Source organism: Primulina tabacum, chromosome 15 (genome assembly GCF_025594145.1).
Source record: "Primulina tabacum isolate GXHZ01 chromosome 15, ASM2559414v2, whole genome shotgun sequence".
Classification (NCBI taxonomy): Eukaryota; Viridiplantae; Streptophyta; class Magnoliopsida; order Lamiales; family Gesneriaceae; genus Primulina; species Primulina tabacum.
Genome location: NC_134564.1, coordinates 36,399,171 through 36,422,219, shown reverse-complemented (window position 1 = coordinate 36,422,219; position 23,049 = coordinate 36,399,171). Strand labels below are relative to the sequence as shown.

Genomic DNA, 23,049 nt, shown 5'->3' with positions numbered 1-23,049 from the left:
TCATTTTGTATCACTTTGATGTATATAAAAGTAATTATTACAGATAAAATCAATTTAAGCTCATTTCAATTCTTTTGAGTGTTCTCTCATGACACCAAATAATTATTTGGGTCTGTCATGCATAAAGTTTTACGATTTGGCCCATTGACACTCAAGTCAGTGTAATTCTCATTATGTTTGCAATTAGCTTTGTATATGGCTTTGCACGGTACATCACAATTATAAGAAATAAAAGTCTTGTCTTGGGTAACAAATATAACATTTGACCTGAAAATCAAGAAATGTTTGAACTAAAATATTAATCTTTCATTGTTATTTAATTTTGTTGAGTTAAGTATGTCCGAGTGAGAGTAGTATTAAGATGGATGAAGTCTTAGGATCGAAGTTCTTGTGCGTATTGCTAACACTGTGTCGTTTATTATAAATTTCATTAAAAATATAATTATTTTTAAAAAAAATATTGTAAATCTTATTCCAAAATAAAATTTCAGTTTTCTTTAATTGATTTTAAAATTTATCAATGACTGAAAAACAAAAAAAAAACATGTATTTATTAATACTATTTAACGAAAATAATGACATACATGTAAATTCAAACAATTTACGTTATTCATGGATGTTAATTCACTCAAGTTAAAAATAAAATTGTCACAGAAACTCATATGAAGCTGTTTCGTGGGTCAATTTTGTAAAACATGTCTCCAATCCGACCTGAATCATGAAAAAAATATTGTTTTTTACTCTGGGAATGATTGGGTCGACCCGTATTAGGATATATATCAATGAAACCATCTCACAGAAAACCTACTAAAAAATTGGAGAACTATAAAATTTTGAAGAATAGTGTAAAATTCATCTTTCTTCGATTTATTTTAAAATGCATTAACATTAGTTGATAAAAAATGTCGACTCGTCTTAGAGATATATCAACTTGATACCGTCTTACAGAAGATTTACTCAAAAATTGGATAACTATAAAATTTTGAACAAAAACATAAACTTCATTTTTATTCTATTTATTTTAAAATTTATTAATTAATGAAAAAATATAAATCAAACAAAAGAACATCCTAAAAAATAAAGATAGAGTTCATAAAAAAAACAGAGATAAATAAAAAAAATATTTTAAAAATAAGAATATAATTCATTTTTTTTTAAAATAGAACGTAAATTTTATTATTCTTCTATTTATTTTAAATTTCATTACATATATTGGTTTTTAAAAGAAAAACATAGAGTTGTAAATTTCATTCTAACACGTGGTGACTAAAATTTATTTTTCTTCAATTTATTTTAGAATTCACTAATAGATGTGAGAACAAACCAAAAAATGTATATATTATTACTATTATTTTAAATTTTATTAAAGATATATATATTTAAAAAAAATTGAGTGCAAATTTCATTCCAAAAAATGGAAGATAAATTTAAATTTCATTTTAAAAACGGTAGCTAAATTTTTCATTCTAAAAAACGATAGTTAAAATTCATTTTTTTTTCAATTTATTTTAGAAGTCATTAATGGCTAAGAAAAAACAAACAAAAAACATATATTTATTATTGTTATCATTGTGAATTTCATTAAAGATATAATATTTTTAAAAAAAAAATGAAGTGAAATTTTCATCACAAAAAATGGAGGCTAAATTTTATTTTTTTTTCCAATTTAATTTAGATTTTATTAATTAATAGATGAAAAACAAATACAATGACATATGAATATAATTTCATGAACATAAGAATATAGATGTAAATTCACAATTTAAAGTCACATATTTAGAGTCGTAATAATAATAGTAGTAGTAGCTAGGAAAAAACAAAAAAAATATATATTTATTATTGTTATCATTTTGAATTTCATTAAAGATATAAGTTTTTTTAAAAATTAGATTATTACTATTATGTAAACTTTTATTAAAGATATATATTTTTAAAAAATAGAGTGCAAATGTCGTTTCAAAAAATGGATGATAAATTTAAATGATACTATAAAAACTCTAGGCGAAATCCCACATCGCTAAACAATGAAAGAGATGCTGGACATTTAAATGAGCGAGTAGCAACCTCTTGTGACGCGTTTTAAAGCCGTGAGGCCCTTGGGCCAAAGCGGACAATATCACAAGTGGACTGAGCCGTGACATCTGGTATCAGAGCGACTCCACGTGGGTTTGGGATGGTGGGGCAAACCTCAGCGAGGACGTTGAGTCTCGAAAGGGGGGGTGAGAAGGCCCCTAGGCGAAATCTCACATCGCTAAACAACAGGAGAGATGCTGAGCATTTAAATGAGCGAGTAGCAACCCCTTGTGACGCCTTTTGAATCCGTGAGGCCTTCAGGCCAAAACGGACAATATCACAAGTGGACTGGACCGTGACATGGTAGCTAATTTTTTCATTCTAAAAAATGGTAGCTAAATTTCGTTTTTCTTCAATTTATTTTAGAAGTGATTAATAGCTATGAAAAAACGTTCCAAAAAATCGAAGATAAATTTAAATGACACTATAAAAAATGGTAGCTAAATTTTTCATCTAAAAAATGAGAGCTAAATTTCATTTTTCTTCAATTTATTTTAGAAGTCATTTGATAGCTATGAAAAAACAAACAAAAACATATATTTATTATTTTTATCATTTTGAAATTCATTATATATATAAGTATTTTTTAGAAAATGGATCGCAAATTTCATCACAAAAAATAGATGGGAAATTTTGTTTTCCTTCAATTAAGTTTAGATTCTTAATTTATAAATGAAAACAAAACAACCAAAAAGACATATATTAATAAATATTCAACTCCTATATTTATAGTGGTAATAGAGTAATAGATTCATTAATTAATAAATGAAAACAAAACAATCAAAGAGACATGTATTAATTAAGATAAAGACATAGATATAAATTCACAATTCAACTCATACATTTATAATGAAAACAAAACAACCAAAGAGATATGTATTAATTAAGATAAGAACATAGATGTAAATTTCATTAATTAATAAATGAAAACAAAACATCCAAAAAGACATGTATTAATTAAGATAAGAACATAGATTTAAATTAACAATTCAATTCATATATTTATAGTAGTAATATATAGATATATATTTTATTATTATTGCACGTTACAGAAACATCATTTTATAGTATTTCCTCGAACCTCGCTCGTATGGATCAAGAAATGTTTACGTCGACACCTCTCCACTGTTTTTGCTGTTGCGTTTCACCAATAACGGAGACATTATTTAAATTCTCTCAAGAAAAGGGTCTTTGCTTTGGCGACATAAGTGGCCTGAATTGGACAACATTTCGGGAGGGCGATATTTTTTAAGATAATTGATGGAAATTATTTATGCGTTAACGAGTCCTTAAGAGAATAATAAAATTTGATGATTTATAGTTTATCTAACATCAATATTTCAAAGTGTTGGATGAAATCTTAAATTCGAAACTCAGTTGCCACAAATATCTCCTGGAATTTTTTTTAATAAAAAATCTTTAAGTATATTGTTGGCTGCAACAACTTAGGCTCATACAAAGATATGATTTCCGCTTAAGGGCATCCGCATCCGTCGGAATTAATCCATGTTAATAACTCTCCATCTCATCAAAAATGATGGGGTCCACGAGCCACATCTATATATATATAAAAGCAAGTTTTTGCCAAAAATAGTAAGTTCCCGCCAAAATGACAATTCTAAAAAAAGAAATATATATATCATGAATATTGAAATATGTGTACTGCAATAAATGATAGTTTCATTTATTGTTTGCATTGATTATATCAATTCATTTAGTTCAAATTTGAATTTAATTCATTTTTATATTAATTCAAATATATTTTATGTATTATATGTCTTTTATTATTTTTTATTCAAAATAAAACTAAACTCTATTAAAAACATAAACTACATTAAAACTTTTGCATTGATTATATCAATCAATTTAATTTGTGATATGATTTGAAAAAAGTATTTCTCATTAGTTTTATTAAATTTGATTTAAAAATATTTATTTATCAAATGTTAAAAAATAATAATATATATAGTTTTTCAAAAATTAAAGAATTAAATATGTATTTAGGTTGATGGTCGACATTAATATTTTAAACACGATAATAACCATGTCATTGCCTTAGGGTAACATAATTAATCGACATACATTTATATTTAAGAATTTTTTTTCAAAATTAGCGAAAAAATAGTTTCTTATTTTTATTTTTTTATAATTATATTATTTTTTTACAATTTAAATATCTATTATTTTTTTATAATAATTAATTTTTAATAATATCATTCCGTGCATCGCACGGGTTAAATACTAGTATTCATTACATTAACACTTCCCCATTATTAACACACACCCACATTCATTTAATTTCAACTTTCATTATTTATGGGTCCCACTGTCCACTTACTCATTTTTTTTATTTTTAATATTTCAATATCTTTCTAATATTTTTAAAATTTTACAACAAATATTACTAAAAATAAATAGTATTATTATTTTAAAAATAACTTAATTTGGATGATTCGAAGGATTTTCATAACCTTGGAAATTTGAAACAAACGGCCAATTTGGAAATTGTGGTGGATATTGTGTAGAAGAAACAAATCGAGGTCGATTTTGTGAGTTCTGACTATTGTCACCCATTTGGCTTAAAAATATGAAAAGATAAATGTTGTGGGATGAATTTGTAGAAATTGATTAGTATATATAGTGAGTAATTTCGAATATAGCCGTTGGTGCATAATTTTGCCGTTTGAAAATAGCCGTTGGTGATAATTAGCGACGGTTTTTGAAAAATCGTCGCACATAGCGACGAGTGTTAAAAAACCGTCGCAAATAACGACCTTTTTTTTAAAAAAAACAGACGCTTTTCACTTTGCGATGGTTTACGAAAAACCGTGGCAAATTTCGAAATAACGCCGTTCATTCTGATGAATTTCTTGGCTGCCATGTCAGCCAAGATTATTAATTCTTACGCCCACATTGGTGGGCGAAAATTAATGGGTGTTATTAACACCCATTAACCAACCAATGTGGGTGCCCTAAGTTTGATTAAATTTTTTGTAATACTATTTATTTTGAGAGCCATGTGTTTGAATAATAGAACACTAAAAATTTATTTATTTTAGATTATATGAGAGAGATGTTTAATACAATTGAGTTTCGAATATCAGATTTCGTTCCAAATTTAAGATTTTAATTCGGATGAAACAAAACACTACATTTTTTTGATTTAAAAGTTAAGATTCTTAATCCTTTTTAAATGCTCGTGTTGACTAGTTCTTGTTGCAAATTCAAAATCGCCTACTGATTCAATCATAAATGCAGATGTGTTTCGATTTTGTGGAAGATTGAGGCCACATCCCTTGCACGGATTGTTTCACCCTGCCCGTGACGGCCGGGATTACTCCACATAAGTGATCCGGGCCCACTTTCATGTAAAAAAAAAAAAAATTGACTCGAAAAAATCCGAGCAGTTGGATCGACCCTTGCGTGCACTGTCAGCAGGGATAGGGTCGAGTAATCCCCCTTGCACATAGCCTGATTATAAACTTCATTGAATTTTTTACAAAGTGAAAAATGTTTTTTTTTTATTTAAAAAAAATAACTTTAATGTTATGTGAATTTATAGTTTGGACCTCCTCAATTTCCAACTTTCAATAATATATCGGGAGTTGTTTGAAATTAAGTTTCTTTTTTCCCATTTAAATTATTGAATTTACCTCGATTACTGTTAAGGATGGTACCAATAAATTGGAGAATTGTAGGGTCATCCTTCCTGCTTAATAAGAAAATTGATATTACATATTTTCAAAATTTAATCTTTTTCTTAATTTTAATTTTTATATATATATAAAAGATATGGTATGTTTTCACACATTAAGAAAATTTATTGGAAATGTAAATTGTACACTTTTTAATTATTTAGTTAATGTTTTAATTTGATAAAAAAATTATTGAAAAACAAATTAAATAAGGTCAGATGGATAAAAGAATATGAAAAATAATACTAATTACGAAAAATATATTACATAATTTGGAAAGATGGAAAAAAAATTCGGCCTAAGTAAAAGACAAAAACTTATGTGAGACGGTCTCACGGATCGTATTTTGTGAGACAAATATCTTATTTGGGTCATCCATGAAAAAAATTACTTTTTATGCTAAGAGTATTATTTTTTATTGTGAATATCGGTAGAGTTGATCCATCTCACAGATAAAAATTCGTGAGACTGTATCATAAGAGACATACTCTAAATAAAAAATTTGTAAATTCCATGTAAACGTTAACATTATAAGGCAGTGCAACACATGGCATGTCGCAGCAATTAAGTCAACATTATCAAGTTGTTATAAATTCTTATACCATCAAGATTTTTAGTTTTTCAATTGCTAATTAATTTATATAGTTGGCCAAACTTAATAATAATTAATAAGTAGATTATCTGTCACCATCATTACGAGTGGGTCGTGGATAAATCTATCAAAATCCATGTTAAAATAATTGTATTATATAACTAGCTTAAAATAAATATGTCATTCAATAATGATATTAAATTTAAATAAGTGATCATATTGAATCGAAAGTAATTAAATGATTGACTTGTTATGTTAAATATAACTAGCCACCTAAGAGTAGGACAAACATAGGCTTCTTAATGGAAAATATTAATTCACATTAATTAAATTTATAAAATCTTTCAATAATATTATCACAACAGAAGCATCAAATGATTGATCTACCATGTATGTAAAAATTATATTAAGTTGAAATATATGGTTGAGATCAATAACACTTGTACATCAATCATCTTTCTAAATGACAGCCATAATTACGCAAACATCAATTCCATTCAAGTATATTATCATCACAATCAAGAGACAGCAAAGCCACCGGCCACATCCAACTGCCTACCTAGCGACATCCACCAGCTGCGAACCCGATTTTTGAACTAGCGACGTCGTAAGTAATGTCGAACGTCTGTTGCTGTGTGTTGCCGATGATAACCATGCCCGAGCTGGATGCAAAGGCCAAGCACGTAGTACCTTTTTCCACCTCTAGTATAATATTGTGCGGAGCAAGTTTTAGGTTGGCCCCGCCTTGAAAGATCAATTCAACCGAAGGAATAGCTGTAGATATTTGATCGAAAGTGCCATGAAAACATGCATCAAGAATGGAGAAGGATGGAGCAATCTTGTACTTGGTAGATACGATGTCAATATATTCTTGCTTGAGTGCTGAGTACAAAGGTGCAGATAACCGTGATATTGTGGTGCCTGAATCTATGACAGTGGGGGAGCTGTATCCGGATGATCCAACTGCTAATGGTTTACCAGACAAATATATGGCCGAGAGCTTTATGAAATACAACGCAGAATCCTGATTTTCTGCTAACATTGGAGTGAACTTGTACGCAGAATTTGAAGCTGTTCCAATCGACAAAAAACCTCCGCTGCCAGAATTTCCCAGGAATGTGGATGTTGGGAGGCAATAAGAAAAGACTTTACCATACTTTGTAGATAATTGAGATAGCATGGAAAGACCATCTTTTCCAAGGCCGATCAGGCCAGCTGATTTGCCGAATAGGCCATTGTTGTCTTGCCCGCATCCAAACAGGAAACCGGGGAGTGATTCTGAACCAAAGCTCAGTGAGTCTTTGCTGAGATATCCGACAGAGAAGGATTGATCTCCATATGTAGCCGAGTATATGCATGTATTTGAAGCCGTGCACATAGGACTGTTAAGAGTGGCAGCCTTCAGGGAAGAGCACTGTCTCGTGCCACAGGATAGCTTCTGATATGTTCTAGAAGCCGAGGGGTTAAAGCGCGAACCGACCTGAGGATGACAATAGACCAGACAGGGCTCACACTGAACCCAGGAGAAGGAGCTGCCAGTATCCATAATGACGTTGTGGTACGTTGTTGGAGTTCCAAGACCTATTTTGGTGTAGTAATTTGAGATACCAACTGGTATACCCGGATTCAGAGGTACGTTAACAGATTTTTCATCAATCCAGCTTTCTGATCCTTTTAAAATGGAAGTGGCAACAGGATGAACTGTTGTCGAGTTTTTGCCATCGAGTCTTGAATTTAGAAACTTGACACGTTCTTCGTCTAAAGCAAGTGCCTCTGAGAAGGGATGAGCCGTGTCCGAAGTCTGAAGCGAGTGAGACCCTCCTCGGACATGATATAAAGGCAGGTGCAAAACAGACTGTCTTAACTGATCAACTTCTACATAACACAAATATTAAAAATCAAGAATTGATGTTCTCAAAGAATAAAAAGAAATCAACTTTTTAATTAAAAGATTTGAATAAAAGGTATAAATGTGTATGAGTTCAGGGCCTCAGGCATAATCTATCATACCTTGAATTACTCTACATGAAGACGTTCTTGAGAGCAAGAGATACAAAAACAGAGAAACGAGAAGTACCATTATTTTCTAACTCCTCAGATGTGCTGCTGATGCTTCCATATTTTCCTGTAACACTAGAGGATTTAAAGAGAACTTTTTGTTTGTCCCGTATTGATTGGCTAGGGGCTTGAAATGACGTATTAACCCACTTGCGAGACCCTCATTAGTCGTTACAGCCTTAAGTAAGATGACTATATGCATGGTTGAGGTTTCTATTATGTCTTAATGTTGGGACCCGTGTCTTTATTTCTGAAGCAGACAATTTGAAGATTCCTTGTGCAATAGCCATGAGTAACTGATCTCATATCTTTCTGCTAATTACATATGTTTATTTTACCTAAGATACAGGTAGAGAGGGTAGGTGAAAAGTCCCAAACACGGGTGTTCAAAAGTAAGCATTCGAGTTATTGCATAATATTTATGCATGCTAACATTGAAACGTTTTGGCCATGGTACTGCTAGATAATAAAATACATGGAGCTCATGTTAAATAACACAATAGTAACACTACTTTTCATTTATCTAATTCTTCAGCCTTAGATGAAAAAAAGTTTCATATAAGAAATATCACCAGAATGTCTCGCGAAACTAGACAACTAGTCAGCAGATTAATCTGTTTAGATTCTTAAACACTTATGCATAACATAACTTTGTGAATTTTGAGCTACTTGTTGATTTGAAGTTGTTCCTCCAAATGGTCAACGGACTTCTTCATCCATCACAAGTAATTCGAACCTGCTTTTTCAAAATTATCCATATACATGATAGTTTTTCATTCTTACTCCAGGATTAAGCTGGAAGATTCTCCTCAACTTTTTCAAAAATTCTGATAAAATATTTATATGTAAGAAACCATAAGGATTGAAGTACCAAGTTGACCAGCCATCAAGATATGGCATCTAAAATCAGACGACAAATAGCATGTAAATGTTTTGACAGAACTTTTGCCGATATACACAAAAATGGTTCAAAGGAGTGGGGAGTTTGGACGATAGCCATCATATTGATAATTGTTTGATCAAAGTGAATAACTTTGATAATATGAAGTGCATTTTTGTCAGGAATTTATCAATGGGCACACTTTTATTGACAGCAGTAAAATTGTTTAAAATGTCTAAAATGCATCGCAGTCTCACTCCTTTAGCACAGCTGCACAAAGTACTTAGTCTCAAGCGTGAAAAATTGACTAGAAGTCGACTAAGCATGATATAATCCAAAAATCATGCTAAATGCTTTTATTCTGCTTCATACTGCAAGTTCATATAATTTCCTTTCTCACATGATCACGAATGTTGGTATCTTGGTTACTAGTGAATAAGTTTTCTATGAATGAGAGGAAAGGAAGATGATAAATAAGCAAAAAATTAACGAACAGAAGTATTCCATTGTGATGTGAATGCAAATGGTACTCAAAATAAGGGGTTCATTTGTTAATATATTTAAATTAAACAGGGAATGCCACATTAAAGCATCCTGAAGGATAAATGATAAAGCTTAACACAAGAAATCTCCAAAAGATTATTAATTTGAATCTAGGAATGAGGATCGAAACACACCTCAGCTTCAAGTCGTGCATGAGTGGTCTCTGCTCCCGATGACAATGGTCCCTTAACATCTTCTAGTGGAATTCAAATATACCTACCTTCCTTTCTTCCTTTCACCTACTCAGGATGGAAGTAAGTCCTCCCATCTTCACAGAATCAGGGAATGCGTACATGATACAACCACCCCTTATTTTCCCGCCATTCTGGCATGGAAGACCCACCGCATATCGGGATCAAAGGGGTGTGAGTTCGGTCAAGAAAAGCTCTCATTGTCTGAAGCACTAATGTCACACAACAAAGACGGATAATTGTGACAATACTTGCTTCTCCTTGCTCTATGTGTACCCTTGAAGATTAATTGTATGAAACTAACTTTTGTTTTGTGTTATGTATTTGTTCATTCAATCAGCTGCAAGTAAGGGTCCACTTGCCGATACAATAATCCCGAGCAAAATGGTGAGTGGGTTGGATTTTTGATGTTCAGTTTGTATCGTCTACTTTGCTTATATTGATATACCAATAAATGCAGCGATCAATACACTTAGTTCTGCTATAGCTCTTGTCCTTCTTACTGCTCCTGCAACACATTTCAACATTCGTGCTGCTAGCTGCATCCTTCCTGTTGTTATGTTTGATATTTGGATCAATCTCAACTCCAAAAGTTAGCTCAAAGAGAAAGATTGTTCAAGTATATATATACAACTCTCAAAACTTAATTCAGTCGACGTAGGACATCCAACACACTTCCCCACACCCAACAACGAACAACTGAAGTGTGAAATTTGGTGCCCCATAGGACACTCCATGCATAACTGTAAGTCTGAGCTCTGATATCAAGTTAAAATTGAGATGTGAGTCTAAATCAACCCCAAAAGCTAGCCCAATGAGAGAGAATTATCCACGTTCTTATATACAATTATCAAAGACTTAATACAAGCGATATGAGATATTTAACACACACCTCTCACGCCAAGTAATGAACAACTGAAACGTGAAGTTTACAAAACATTTAGCGGGTAGTCATGGGGACAGTCTAACACATAATATTGGGTCTGGATTCTGATAGCATGTTAATATTGAGATTTAAACCTAACTTCAACCTAAAAGCTAGCTCGAAGGAGGATTGTTGAAGTCAATATGTACAATTCTCAAGGACTTAATCCACTTGATTTGAGACATCTAACACACCTATTTTATATCCAGTAATGATAAACTGGAGCGTGAGGTTTAGAAAATATTTAGTGGGAATCTCATAAAGCAGTCTAACAAATAACGGTGAACCTGAGCCAAGATCGCAACCGTGTCATTTTAAGATTGAGATTTGTGTTTAACTCAACTCCAAGAGCTAACTTTTGGGAATGAGTTAGATTCAAGTCTCAATCTTTAACACGAGCCAACTTTTAACCTAAGATTGACTAGGACAATGATAATTTGATCAGATTGTTGATTTATTTATGGTTTCATGATGTTTGGTTCATAAACACGGGAAGTTTTCGAGATTATGTATTGCAGGTTTGTAACTCATGGAAATAGCCATCTATATATTTTGAAATCCTCGTGGATGTTCAACTATTTGTTCATTGCATCTTAAACCTCAACGGCCTGCCCAGCTGGAATATGATATGTGTATTTGTGGCCATATTACTGATACAAAGGCATTCGTCTAAATACATATTTAGATGGAAGATATGGCTGGGAAGAAAATATGATAAAATGAATTACTCAATCATCTCTCCCTCCACCTTGCAAGTAAACTGACAATTTAAAGAAATGACCAAAACACAGGCCTAAAGTTCAGGCTCAAAGAATCCCAAGGGAATATTAAAGAAAAAAACTGAATGATACTTAAGCATCTTTCGTGACCAACGTAACTCCTTGCCAGCTATCCATAATACGTGATAACTGTATGAAACAAGTTTACTACCAATTGGAAGTTGCATGACTTTCTGTTGGTTAGTCATTTTATTGAACCATTTATTGTGAAGGATGCTGTGCATTGACCGTGTTATGTGAAGACTGGATCGTGCAAATTTGTAGCGACTTACAAGACAAAGCATTCCCCTACTGGAAAGGTGACAACAACATTGCTAGGTTCCATTTCTGTTTGTTGAAGGGCAATAGAATCGAATAGACGCTCAAGTATCATTCAGTTAAAGCAACATAATAGTTGTAAATAGAGTCCAAGCATCTCTCGGACTTTGTCTAGTTGAATGCATTATTTATATGCCAGTGAAACTGACCGATTGGTTGATATACATTGTGTGTTTTCCTGAATGATATTACCTCATGTACTGTTCCTACAATCTTTACTTCAAAGAATAACACATTGCCTGACGTGTTTCTACCTCAATTTCAACCACTTCTTGTTTCGATTATAAATTACTGGCCTTAGAGTCTTGCCTCATTTTTGTGCTGCAAAATGTAGAATACTTTGCCATGTTCTCCTTCCTTAAGGGTACAATTATTTCTTTGCAGTCTGGAGACTTTCGTTCAATAGCTGGAATTAGTGCATTTTGTTTTATTATTATATTCCAAAATCTGTCACTTAAAATGTTTTGCTCGTTCATTATCTGGTATTTAGCATATTTTATGGCAAATAACTTCTTGCTTGTTTGACCAAATTCATGAAAACCTCAATGCAAGCTTCTTGTACACGTTGACCCAAACTCCTTAATTCCACCCGTATGCTGGCCTTAGGGGTGGATCTTGCAGCTTAGGGGGAAATTCTCCTCTCTTATCTAAAAAGTTAGATGTGAGCATATGATTTTCAAAAAACATTAGGGTGCAAAACCCCGAGTCCGCGTCTCATCATGAAGCAGCTAATTTATCGGAGAAACTCAAGGATGTTAGCTAGATATGTATTTACCCTAATTGAACATATATAATTCGATGCGACTTTCATATGCCGTATCTGAATCTAGATTTTATTAGAGGTGTTGGGGAAACTCGCTTTAGACTTGTCACTTCCCACAAGTATATGTTGCTTGTGTTGGCAGGCACATTTAATTTGTGTGCGAAACTTTAATTGGTGATGCGTTGAGCCCATCAACAAAGACTTGGTTTACCTTCACCAAACCTCAATTGTGCTGCGGTTGGGGGGGTTCACTCTTTTGGGAAGGATTGTATGAGCTTATCTATGAATATATATGTACTAATGTACATGCATATACATATCTATTATATATATATATAAATATGTCACTTTAACTATGAATTTACTTGGACACTCTTATTAATTATGACTTTATTATTTATAAATATGTCACCACAATAAATATGTCACTTCAATTTACTTGGACACCCATATTAATTATGACTTTATTATATATAAATATGTCACCTCAATAAATATGCCACTTCAATTGTGAATTTAATTTGACACCTTTTTTAATTATGATTTTTTATCTATCTATCTACTCTATGTACTAATATAAATATATGGATTTGAATTGTGAATTTATATAAATGTCCTTATCTTCATTCAATAATATTCATTAATACATGTTATTTTTTGTTTGTTTTTCATCTATTCATTTAATAATAATCATTAATATGTTTTTATTTTTTTGTTTGCTTTTCATCTATTAATTAATAGAATTTAAAATATACATGTTTATTTTTTGTTTGATTTTCATCTATTAATCTAGAATTTGAAACCTGTTGTTTGTTTTTCATCTATTAATCTATAGAATTTAAAACCTACTAAAAATTAGAGTTTATTAAAATATACATGTTTTTTGTTTTTGTTTTTGTTATCAGCGATTAACGTATTATAAAATAAATTGAAAAAAATATAATTTAGTCACCATTTTTTGGAATGAAATTTACACTCTATTATTTTTTTAAAAAATTATATATCTTTAATAAAATCTATTATCTATATAAATATGTCACCTTTTCAATTGTGAATTTACTTTGACACCCTTATTAATTATGACTTTATTATATATAAATATGTCACCATGTCACTTCAATTGTGAATTTACTTTGACACCTTTATTAATTGTGACTTTTTATCTATCTATCTATCTATATATATCTATCTATATCTATATCTATACTAATACAAATATATTGATTTGGATTGTGAATTAATATAAATGTCTTTATCTTCATTCAATAATAATCATTAATACATGTTTATTTTTTGTTTGTTTTTCATCTATACATTTAATAATTGTTTTTCATCTATTCATTTAATAATAATCATTAATACATTTTTATTTTTTTGTTTGATTTTCATCTATTAATTAATGGAGCTATTAATATATAGAATTTAAAACCTACTGCTTTTCATCTATTAAATTATAGAATTTAAAACTTACTAAACATTGGGGTTTGTTAAAATATGCATGTTTTTTGTTTGTTTGTTATCAGCGATTAATGTATTATAAAATAAATTGAAGAAAATATAATTTAGTCATCATTTTTTGTAATGAAATTTACACTCTATTTTTTTTAAAAAATATATCTTTAAATATAAATATATGGATTTGAATTGTGAATTTATATAAATGTCCTTATCTTCATTTAATAATAATTATTAATACATGTTTATTTTTTGTTTGTTTTTCATATATTCATTTAATAATTGTTTTTCATCTATTCATTTAATAATAATCATTAATACATTTTTATTTTTTTGTTTGCTTTTCATCTATTAATTAATACAATTTAAAATATACATGTTTATTTTTTGTTTGATTTTCATCTATTAATCTATAAAATTTAAAACCTACTGTTTGCTTTTCATCTATTAATCTATAGAATTTAAAACCTACTAAAAATTGAAATTTGTTAAAATATACATGTTTTTTGTTTGTTTGTTATCAGCGATTAATGTATTATAAAATAAATTGAAGAAAATATAATTTAGTCATCGTTTTTTGTAATGAAATTTACACTCTATTTTTTTTTAAAAAAATATATCTTTAATGAAATTTAAATTAAATAAAATAATAATGAAATTTGAATTTTTGTTTGATTTATATTTTTTATTAATTAATGAATTTTAAAATATATCGAATAAAAATGAAGTTTACACTATTATTCAAAATTTTATAGTTCTCCAATTTTTAATAGGTTTTATGTGAAACAGTTTCATTGTTATATAGTCTTGAGAGAGACTGACCCAGTCATTTCCGGAGTGAATGAAACAATCACATAGGAGTTTCTGTATCAATTTTATTTTTAACTTAAATAAATTAACATATATGAATAACGTAAATAATAATAATTAATATATTTCTCATAGCTTATTTGTTTTTTTCCATCTATTATTAATATATTTTAAAATAAATTGAATAAAAATAAAATTTAGCCACCAGTTTTTAGAATGAAATTTAAATTAATCTTTCATTTTTTGGAATGAAATTTAAACATCATTTTTTTTAAAAAAATTATACCGAATAAAAATTAATTTTACACTATTGTTCAAAATTTTATAGTTCTTCAATTTTTAGTAGGTTTTATGTGAAACAGTTTCATTGTTATATAGTCCTGAGAGGGGCTGACCCAGTCATTTTCGGACTGAAAAATAAATTTTTTCATGATTAAGTCTGATATGAGACATGTTTCACAAAATTCACTCGTGAAACAATCTCATAGGAGTTTCTATGTCAATTTTATTTTTAACTTAAATTAATTAACATATATAAATAACGTAAATAATAATAATTAATATATTTCTATTCGCTTGTTTGTTTTTTCCATATATTATTTAATATATTTTAAAATAAATTGAAGAAAAATAAAATTTAGCCACCAATTTTTAGAATGAAATTTAAACTAAGTCTTCATTTTTTAGAATGAAATTTACACATCATTTTTTTAAAAAAATTATATTTTAATAAAATTTAAAATAATAATAGTAACAATAATAAATATATGTTCTATTGTTTGTTTTTTTTCCAACTATTAATTAATTGTAAATAAAATTGAAAAATGAAATTTAGCCATCATTTTTTGAAATTAAATTTATACTTTATTTGTTTTAAAAAATATATCTTTAATATAATTTAAATGAATAGAAGAATAATAAAATTTACAATATATTTTCACAGAATGAATTATATCCTTATTTTAAAAATAATTCTTTTTGTTTGACTTTTTTTTATTTGTGAACTCTATCTTTATTTATTTTTTTCCCTTTATTTGATTTTTTACATTAATTAATGCATTTAAAATAAATCGAATGAAAATTAAATATATATACACCCTTGTTCAAAATTTTACAGTTCTCCAATTTTTGAATTGGTCTTCTGTGAGCCGGTCTCATGGATATATACTTCAAATGGGCCAACCGATCAATTTTCAGAGTGAAAAACAATGATTTTTCATGATTAGAGTATGATATGAAACATGTTTCATAAAATTGACCTGTGAAACCGTCTCGTATGAGTTTTTATGCAATGTTAAATATTAATTTGAGTAAATTAACATCCATTAATAATGTAAATAATACACGACTAATAAGTTTGAAAACTCTTAGAAAATTGTGTGAATTTACATATATTTCCTTATTTTCGTTAAATAATATTAATAAATACATGTCTTTTTTGTTCGTTTTCAGGTATTAATGAATTTTATAACAATTGAAGAAAAATAAAATTTTATTTTTGGAATGAAATTTACAGCTTTTTTTTTAAAAAAATATATATCTTTAATGAAATTTAAATAAGCGACACAATGTCAGCAGCTTAATTCACGAAAATTCCCAGGAGTTTACTCATCCCAGTACTACCCTCACTCTTGCACGTTTAACCCAACAAAACTGAATGATATTGAAAGATTTATCTTTTAGTTCGAATGTTTCTTAATCTTTATGTCAAAAGTTATATTTGTTACCCACGACACAATATTTATTTCTCATAATTGTGATTTATCGTGCAAATCCCTATACTAAGCTAATTGTGAACATAATAAGGATTACATTGACGTGGCTGTCAATTTACCAAATTGTTAAATCCTATGTATGACAAACACAAATAATTATTTGGTACCATAAGAAAACACTTCAAAAGAATCAAAATGAGTTTAAATTAATTTTATGTGTAATAATTACTCTTATATACATCAAAGAGATAAAAAAAATAAAAATAAATTCAAATTGTTTTTATGTAAAACAAATTACTTTACATCTGCAGTTACTTAAAATGATTTATAAGATTTTTAAAATTTTCTTATGTTTTTTTTTTTAAAAATTCTCGAAAAATAATTGTTTTAAAAAATAATACAATTATCTTCATGTTTTATGCCCTATCAAATTTTCATCGATGAATACTTGTAGAACTTGTAACTTTTTTTATGACATTATTTATGTATAGAACTTTATAACTTTAAAATATATCATGAGAAATTTAGAAATTGTGGTTCTTATTATTTTGAATACTCATGTCGAATATGATTCTAATTATGGATCACATTAATAAATATTTTTATATTTAGACATAATATTGCAACAATATATAATTATATGTATATCAAACTTAAAATAACTCAATTATATTAATATTCAAGAACTCAGACAAAAATAAATACTGAACTTTATCGATGTATCATAGATTTAATTAATTGTTAAAAAATAAAAGATAGTGTGAGAATTGTTCTCCTTGTATCATCTTTGTATATTCCACACGTGCAACGCACGTGCATATCTTCTAGTATATAAATATATATACATATATATATATATACACATATATATATAACTCACACACGAGAAAAAAGTTTCACCTTATAAGTAAAATTTTTGAAGTCTCGTTGGCTATTGGAAATATTAAATCATATACAATACTTTTGATGTGTGTAGAAAATCAATACTTTTTTCCAACACATTTAACATGGAAAAATCGGATGGAATATATATAAATGGGTTTTCTTTAATTCAAATCAAAGTTGCCATATTCTTTTTGTAGCTTTAATTTAAATCTTGTGCTGTGAGATTCACCAGCTTGCACGTATGAATGCCATATTTTGGAGATAGTAATTAATATAAACAAGTTGTGATATACAATAAAATGTATTCGGGAATTTCATTAAATGTTGTTGATGAATAGAAGTTTCTGATTTCTTGAATTCACTTATCCCGGTGGTACCTTAATCATGCGATCTCTCTCTCGAGACACATATACATATACATATATACATACATATACATATATACATATACATATATACATATATATATATATATATATATATATATATTCAACGTTGGCACTGATTGTGATGCAAAGCAATCAGATTCATTCATCCATATATAAATTTTATTAAATAATTAATCCAGCTGGATGGCTTGTTAATGTTGAAAAGTATTCGTGAAGGCGACGGCACTTTATTAAGATATAATTGCGATATCAAATCTCTGGATTTGTTACGTACATCAATTATTAATTGTTAAATACTAAATGTATTTATTAACACACGCGGTAATTATGCAGCATAGTTTGCTTAATCATTCTACATGTTTGACCATACCGTTGGTTTAGTGGAGTAATAGAAATTCGTGAGTAATGAGTGTTGAGATAATAATTCAGTTTTCTGTATATTATTTCGACAATAATTATAATAATCAACAATAATCACAATTATCTCTCAATAAAGAGAAAATTACATTTTTGGCGTCTTAACACATAATTATAATAATAAAAAATAATCACAATTACCTCTAAATGAAGAGAAAATTACATTTTTGGTGTAATGACTTTCATGTCTTTTATTTTGTCATATTTTCGATCAATTTACACTTTTACTACACTAATTGGCAATTTTTCACCGAAGAAATACAAATGTTGAAAATCTTAATGTGGAAAAATGATGAAGTGAGAATAAAAATTGCTGGTGTTGTGCTGGTATGCTGGATATTGACAACCTGTCTCATGTCATGTCGATATTTCGATGAAAAAAACTAAAATTGAAAAAAAAATCTAAATTAGTATACTAAAATCGTGAATTGACCGACAACATAACAAAAATAAAAACGATTCACAATATAAAAAATATAATATCGAGTGCGAAGGTGACTCTTGAGGCTTAACGTATGAATCCATTTTGTTCTGAAATAAAAGGTTTGGGGTCATGAGTATTAGTTTAAGGTAATCGAGGCATGCATGCATGGAGTTTAGGTTGGATGGGAACCTGTAAATGTCACGGACTTTAAGGATTTTGCTTTCTCTTTTTACGCTCCTCTCACGTGTTAATCCCCACAACCCCCTTCGCTACTTCCACCCTGCAAACGCTCTATATTTGTTATTTGTCGACCGTTCCAAAATAACCCCACAATTTAAAATGTTTATATTATATATATCTATATATATAGTACTCACTCGTGCATGCAGCATTATTGTATTCCAGACACATCAACTTCACGGAATAATTGGTCAATATATTTTTATTTAATCATATTTGTGTGTGTGTGTGTGTGTGTGTGGTGGGGGGTGGGGGGATAATGATTTATAAAATTTAAAAAATATTCATTTTGAGATGGAAGAATAAAGATCATCAAGAGGCACCATCCAAGCGCAACAACTTAACTATATATATATATATATATATATAGACACACACACGCATGTTCTAGTTAATTTATTTCGAAATTTTTGAAAATATTGAAGCCACATAAAAATATTGGGATTTAAGTTTTTTTCATGTAGCAAGAAAAAAGTAATATGATATGATTTTTCAATGTTAAATTTGCTGAAAGATGAGCAAGATTAATTAATCAAGCTCGAAAGACTAATGAATGACCCAGATGGAAGACTATATATCCATCAATTAATTTCTTGTTGAGTCCATTTCATATATGCTACCTTAATTATTCCCCCATTTGAATTTGTATCTTACTTGGTACTTTTCTGATTTCCATTTCTCAATTCTTTGGAAAGGATGCAGAAGACCTTATTAAAAGAAATTAATTAAATAATGGTCAAATAATTTCAGAATCAATTTCTCAACATGTCGCCCGTAAAAGGGAAAGTGACGGCAGAATTTCAATAGAAATAATTTTCAGTAGTCAAAGTTCCTGGCCTTGTAACTAGTTGGCTAATCCATATACAGACAATCACTCGAATAATATTCATTTTACTTTCTGTCCTTTTGTATGTACACACAATGTAAATTTCTTGACAGCAACCAGATTAACTAATAAAAATTAGTTGTGTGTCCACACCTTATGCAACACTTCCGCTTGGAGAATGGAATAATTGGAATGGAATAAATTCCATTATACTTATATATCTTGACTCTGACCCGGCCCGTACGTGTATTTATATGTCTATATGCAAAATTTATCACATATCTATACATAACATATAGATATATATAGATACATATTAGTAAATTCAGATTATTAATAAATTTAAGATAAATGGGTGATGAGTAATTGACAGTGGAGCAGATATTCATGATTTATCTGCGGCGAATTTTGGGATGAACGGGTCTCCTGTTCAACAAGCATTTAAACTTCAGCTACATGAAACACAGCCCCTAGCTCATTTCTATTATAACACTAAAATTAAACTTCATACGAAATAAAATAATCCTCCTAAATCCCAAGTCTAAGCTCTAGCTAGTTATTATACAATTAAACTGAATACATGCTCCTATTATTTGTTTAATTTGTAGTCAGAATAATTTATTCTAGCTTAAGCTTCGCTATCTCTATCTGAGCGTGTTCTGGCTTCTTTTTAATACCACTCGAATTGTGTTCGCTTCACCCGCAAAAGTTGGCTGAACCATCTTCTTCTCCTATATGATCACTTGCCAGTCCTTTACCTTTTGCATTGAAGAAAATTCAAAATTCTAATCAAGAAAGGTTTGCTTCTTTCCTTAATTCTTCTTGTTCTTCAGAGAAACATGTGCAGTAAATTCAGGTGCCTGTGTTCTTTGTTGGGTTCTCTCTCCTGAACTTTTCTGCCCCGTCAGGTTCTGTTTTGTCTTCGTTTCCCTGTCGAAAGATGAAACTAGTGATACTTTTGGCAACCTTAGCTAAAACTTGGTGACTTTAACTCTTAGGGGTCTTCTTGTTTGATCTGAAACACTACAAACAAACCCTACCTTTCACCTGTCTGCAGGTTTCTTTAGATTAATCCATCCATCCTTTAGGGTTTGGTTGCTGCTTTTTTCTTCTATTTCTTGCCATGATGTTCATTAGTTCCTAGTAATTTTTTTATTTTATAAACTTTACGTGCTTTATGCATGCAGGTGGAACATTAACCTGCAGATATAATCAAAATATGATGCGCGGAAACGGGGAGCTATCGGTGCCACCAGGTTTCCGATTTCATCCAACAGACGAGGAACTACTATATTACTACCTGAGGAAGAAGGTGTCCTATGAACCCATTGACCTGGATATCATTCGGGAAGTCGATCTCAACAAACTTGAGCCTTGGGACCTCAAAGGTCGGCCCTCGAAATATATTTTTTTAACCAAATCTCGTGTCTGGCTTTCTAAGCTTTTATCCCATGTTCAAACTCTCTGTGTTGATTCAAAAATGATGATGGATGCTGCAGATAAATGTAGAATCGGGTCGAGCCCCCAGAATGAATGGTACTTTTTCAGCCACAAAGACAAAAAGTATCCCACAGGAACGAGAACCAATCGGGCCACTGCAGCAGGTTTCTGGAAGGCAACGGGTCGGGACAAGGGGATCCACCTGAGTGGTTCGAAGAGAATTGGTATGAGAAAAACCCTGGTTTTCTACACAGGACGGGCTCCACATGGATGCAAGACTGATTGGATCATGCACGAATATCGTTTGGATGATGATATTAATGCTCAAATCCAAGTATATTTCTCTTTTAATTATTATTATTTGTTTCTTGTATTTTTATGTGACTTTTGTGCTTGCAATCGTATATTCCGTTAGTAGCTCGTAAATTACTAATATATATATTTCAAACACTAATAACAGCGTTAATTAGATTATTAAAATATTATTAATTAGTTAATGAATCCATCTTCACTTATCAAAACATTGAAATTATTTCTTGGGATTAGTATACAAATGGAACTGATGGATAAAGAGGTGAATGCGCACCTTCATAATATAGCATAAATTGATCAAAAACAATATTTTCATAATTATAAACTTTAAGACCATATATGATAGATCCATAATATGCAAGATCATATGTATTATTGAAAAAATGACTAAAACATTTATTTATTATAGGCGTGACTGATTTGAAAACTTTAAGTGATCACATTCAATTATCACATGAAAAATTCGGTTTGAAATTATGTTATTCATTATTCTTTAAAAAAATTATGTGATTGTAAACTTGGGTAATTTCTGAAGCAGGAGGACGGATGGGTCGTCTGCAGGGTTTTCATAAAGAAAAATCATACCAGAGGCTTCCACCCCCAAACCGAGGATCAAGAAGATGAACAGTTGGCTGCAACTAATTTCCAGGCCAACGTTGCAGATTCTACTTTGGTACCAAAACAGATGACTTCTGATCAAGTACAACACACCATGAATTACGTATTTGATCCTACCAATTCCATGCATCTTCCGCAGTTAACGAGAAGCCCAGAATCGGCTGTTCCACCATTCTTGTCATCACTTCCGTTGAGTACCATGGACTTGCAGTGTACGCAGAACCTGTTGAATTTAACATCAGGTGGGGTTGAAGTTGGAGGTGGGCATTCTGCTGTCCGCAGGATTATGCAACAGGAGAGATTTTCTGGGGACTGGACATTCCTGGATAAGCTCCTGGCTACGCATCAAACTATGGATCAGAGGGGAAAATATCACCAGATTTCACAAGTTTCTGATTTGGTCCCACTGGCAGCTCAGAGATTTCAATTTCCGTTTGAACAAGATTTTTCTAAGTATTCCAAGTAGTTGATTCTACAATATGCTGAAGAAAGATTGAAACTTTTATTAACTGCGTGCAGGGACTCCAATTAAAAAAATCTCTACTATTTTCAATTGCCCACAGTGTATTTAATTTGATGTTTCGAGTGCTCCGGCTCGTTAGATTGTTCTTTTATCATCGTCTGCATTTCTTTTAATGTGGAAATTGTATTTAAGGATACTACTGCTCGTCTAATTCATCTTGAAGTCATTTAATATTATA

General features: G+C 30.0%; 2 protein-coding genes across 4 annotated transcripts; one reads left to right on the top strand and one right to left on the bottom strand.

Moving 5' to 3' along the window:
- Positions 1-6,744: 6,744 nt before the first annotated feature.
- LOC142527386 (aspartyl protease family protein At5g10770-like) lies at positions 6,745-8,565 on the bottom strand. Of its 2 annotated transcripts, none has more exons than XM_075632166.1 (2): positions 8,371-8,565; positions 6,745-8,232 (listed from the first exon to the last, which is right to left on the bottom strand). In XM_075632166.1, exons 1-2 carry the CDS (start codon positions 8,438-8,440, stop codon positions 6,920-6,922), a joined length of 1,383 nt encoding a protein of 460 aa, XP_075488281.1. In that variant the 5' UTR covers positions 8,441-8,565; the 3' UTR covers positions 6,745-6,919. The 2 variants fall into 2 exon arrangements, with proteins under 2 accessions (XP_075488281.1, XP_075488280.1); XM_075632165.1 differs by having other exon boundaries at positions 6,745-8,235; positions 8,371-8,557.
- An 11,842-nt stretch (positions 8,566-20,407) lies between these two features.
- Positions 20,408-23,016, top strand: LOC142528063 (protein SOMBRERO-like). Of its 2 annotated transcripts, XM_075633113.1 has the most exons (4): positions 20,409-20,776; positions 21,185-21,366; positions 21,478-21,752; positions 22,269-23,016. In XM_075633113.1, the coding sequence occupies exons 2-4, from the start codon at positions 21,198-21,200 to the stop codon at positions 22,812-22,814; spliced, it is 990 nt and encodes a 329-aa protein (XP_075489228.1). In that variant the 5' UTR covers positions 20,409-20,776; positions 21,185-21,197; the 3' UTR covers positions 22,815-23,016. The 2 variants fall into 2 exon arrangements, with proteins under 2 accessions (XP_075489227.1, XP_075489228.1); XM_075633112.1 differs by having other exon boundaries at positions 20,408-21,366.
- The last annotated feature ends 33 nt before the right edge of the window (positions 23,017-23,049 follow it).

Bases quoted from the DNA above. Each gene is read 5' to 3' on its own strand.
- LOC142527386 (XM_075632165.1), bottom strand. From the start codon at position 8,440: ATGGTACTTCTCGTTTCTCTGTTTTTGTATCTCTTGCTCTCAAGAACG. The intron at 8,236-8,370 runs GTATGATAGATT...TGTGTTATGTAG, and splicing joins TTCATGTAGAGTAATTCAAG to AAGTTGATCAGTTAAGACAG.
- LOC142528063 (XM_075633112.1), top strand. From the start codon at position 21,156: ATGCATGCAGGTGGAACATTAACCTGCAGATATAATCAAAATATGATG. The intron at 21,367-21,477 runs GTCGGCCCTCGA...TGGATGCTGCAG, and splicing joins TGAGCCTTGGGACCTCAAAG to ATAAATGTAGAATCGGGTCG. The intron at 21,753-22,268 runs GTATATTTCTCT...TTTCTGAAGCAG, and splicing joins ATATTAATGCTCAAATCCAA to GAGGACGGATGGGTCGTCTG.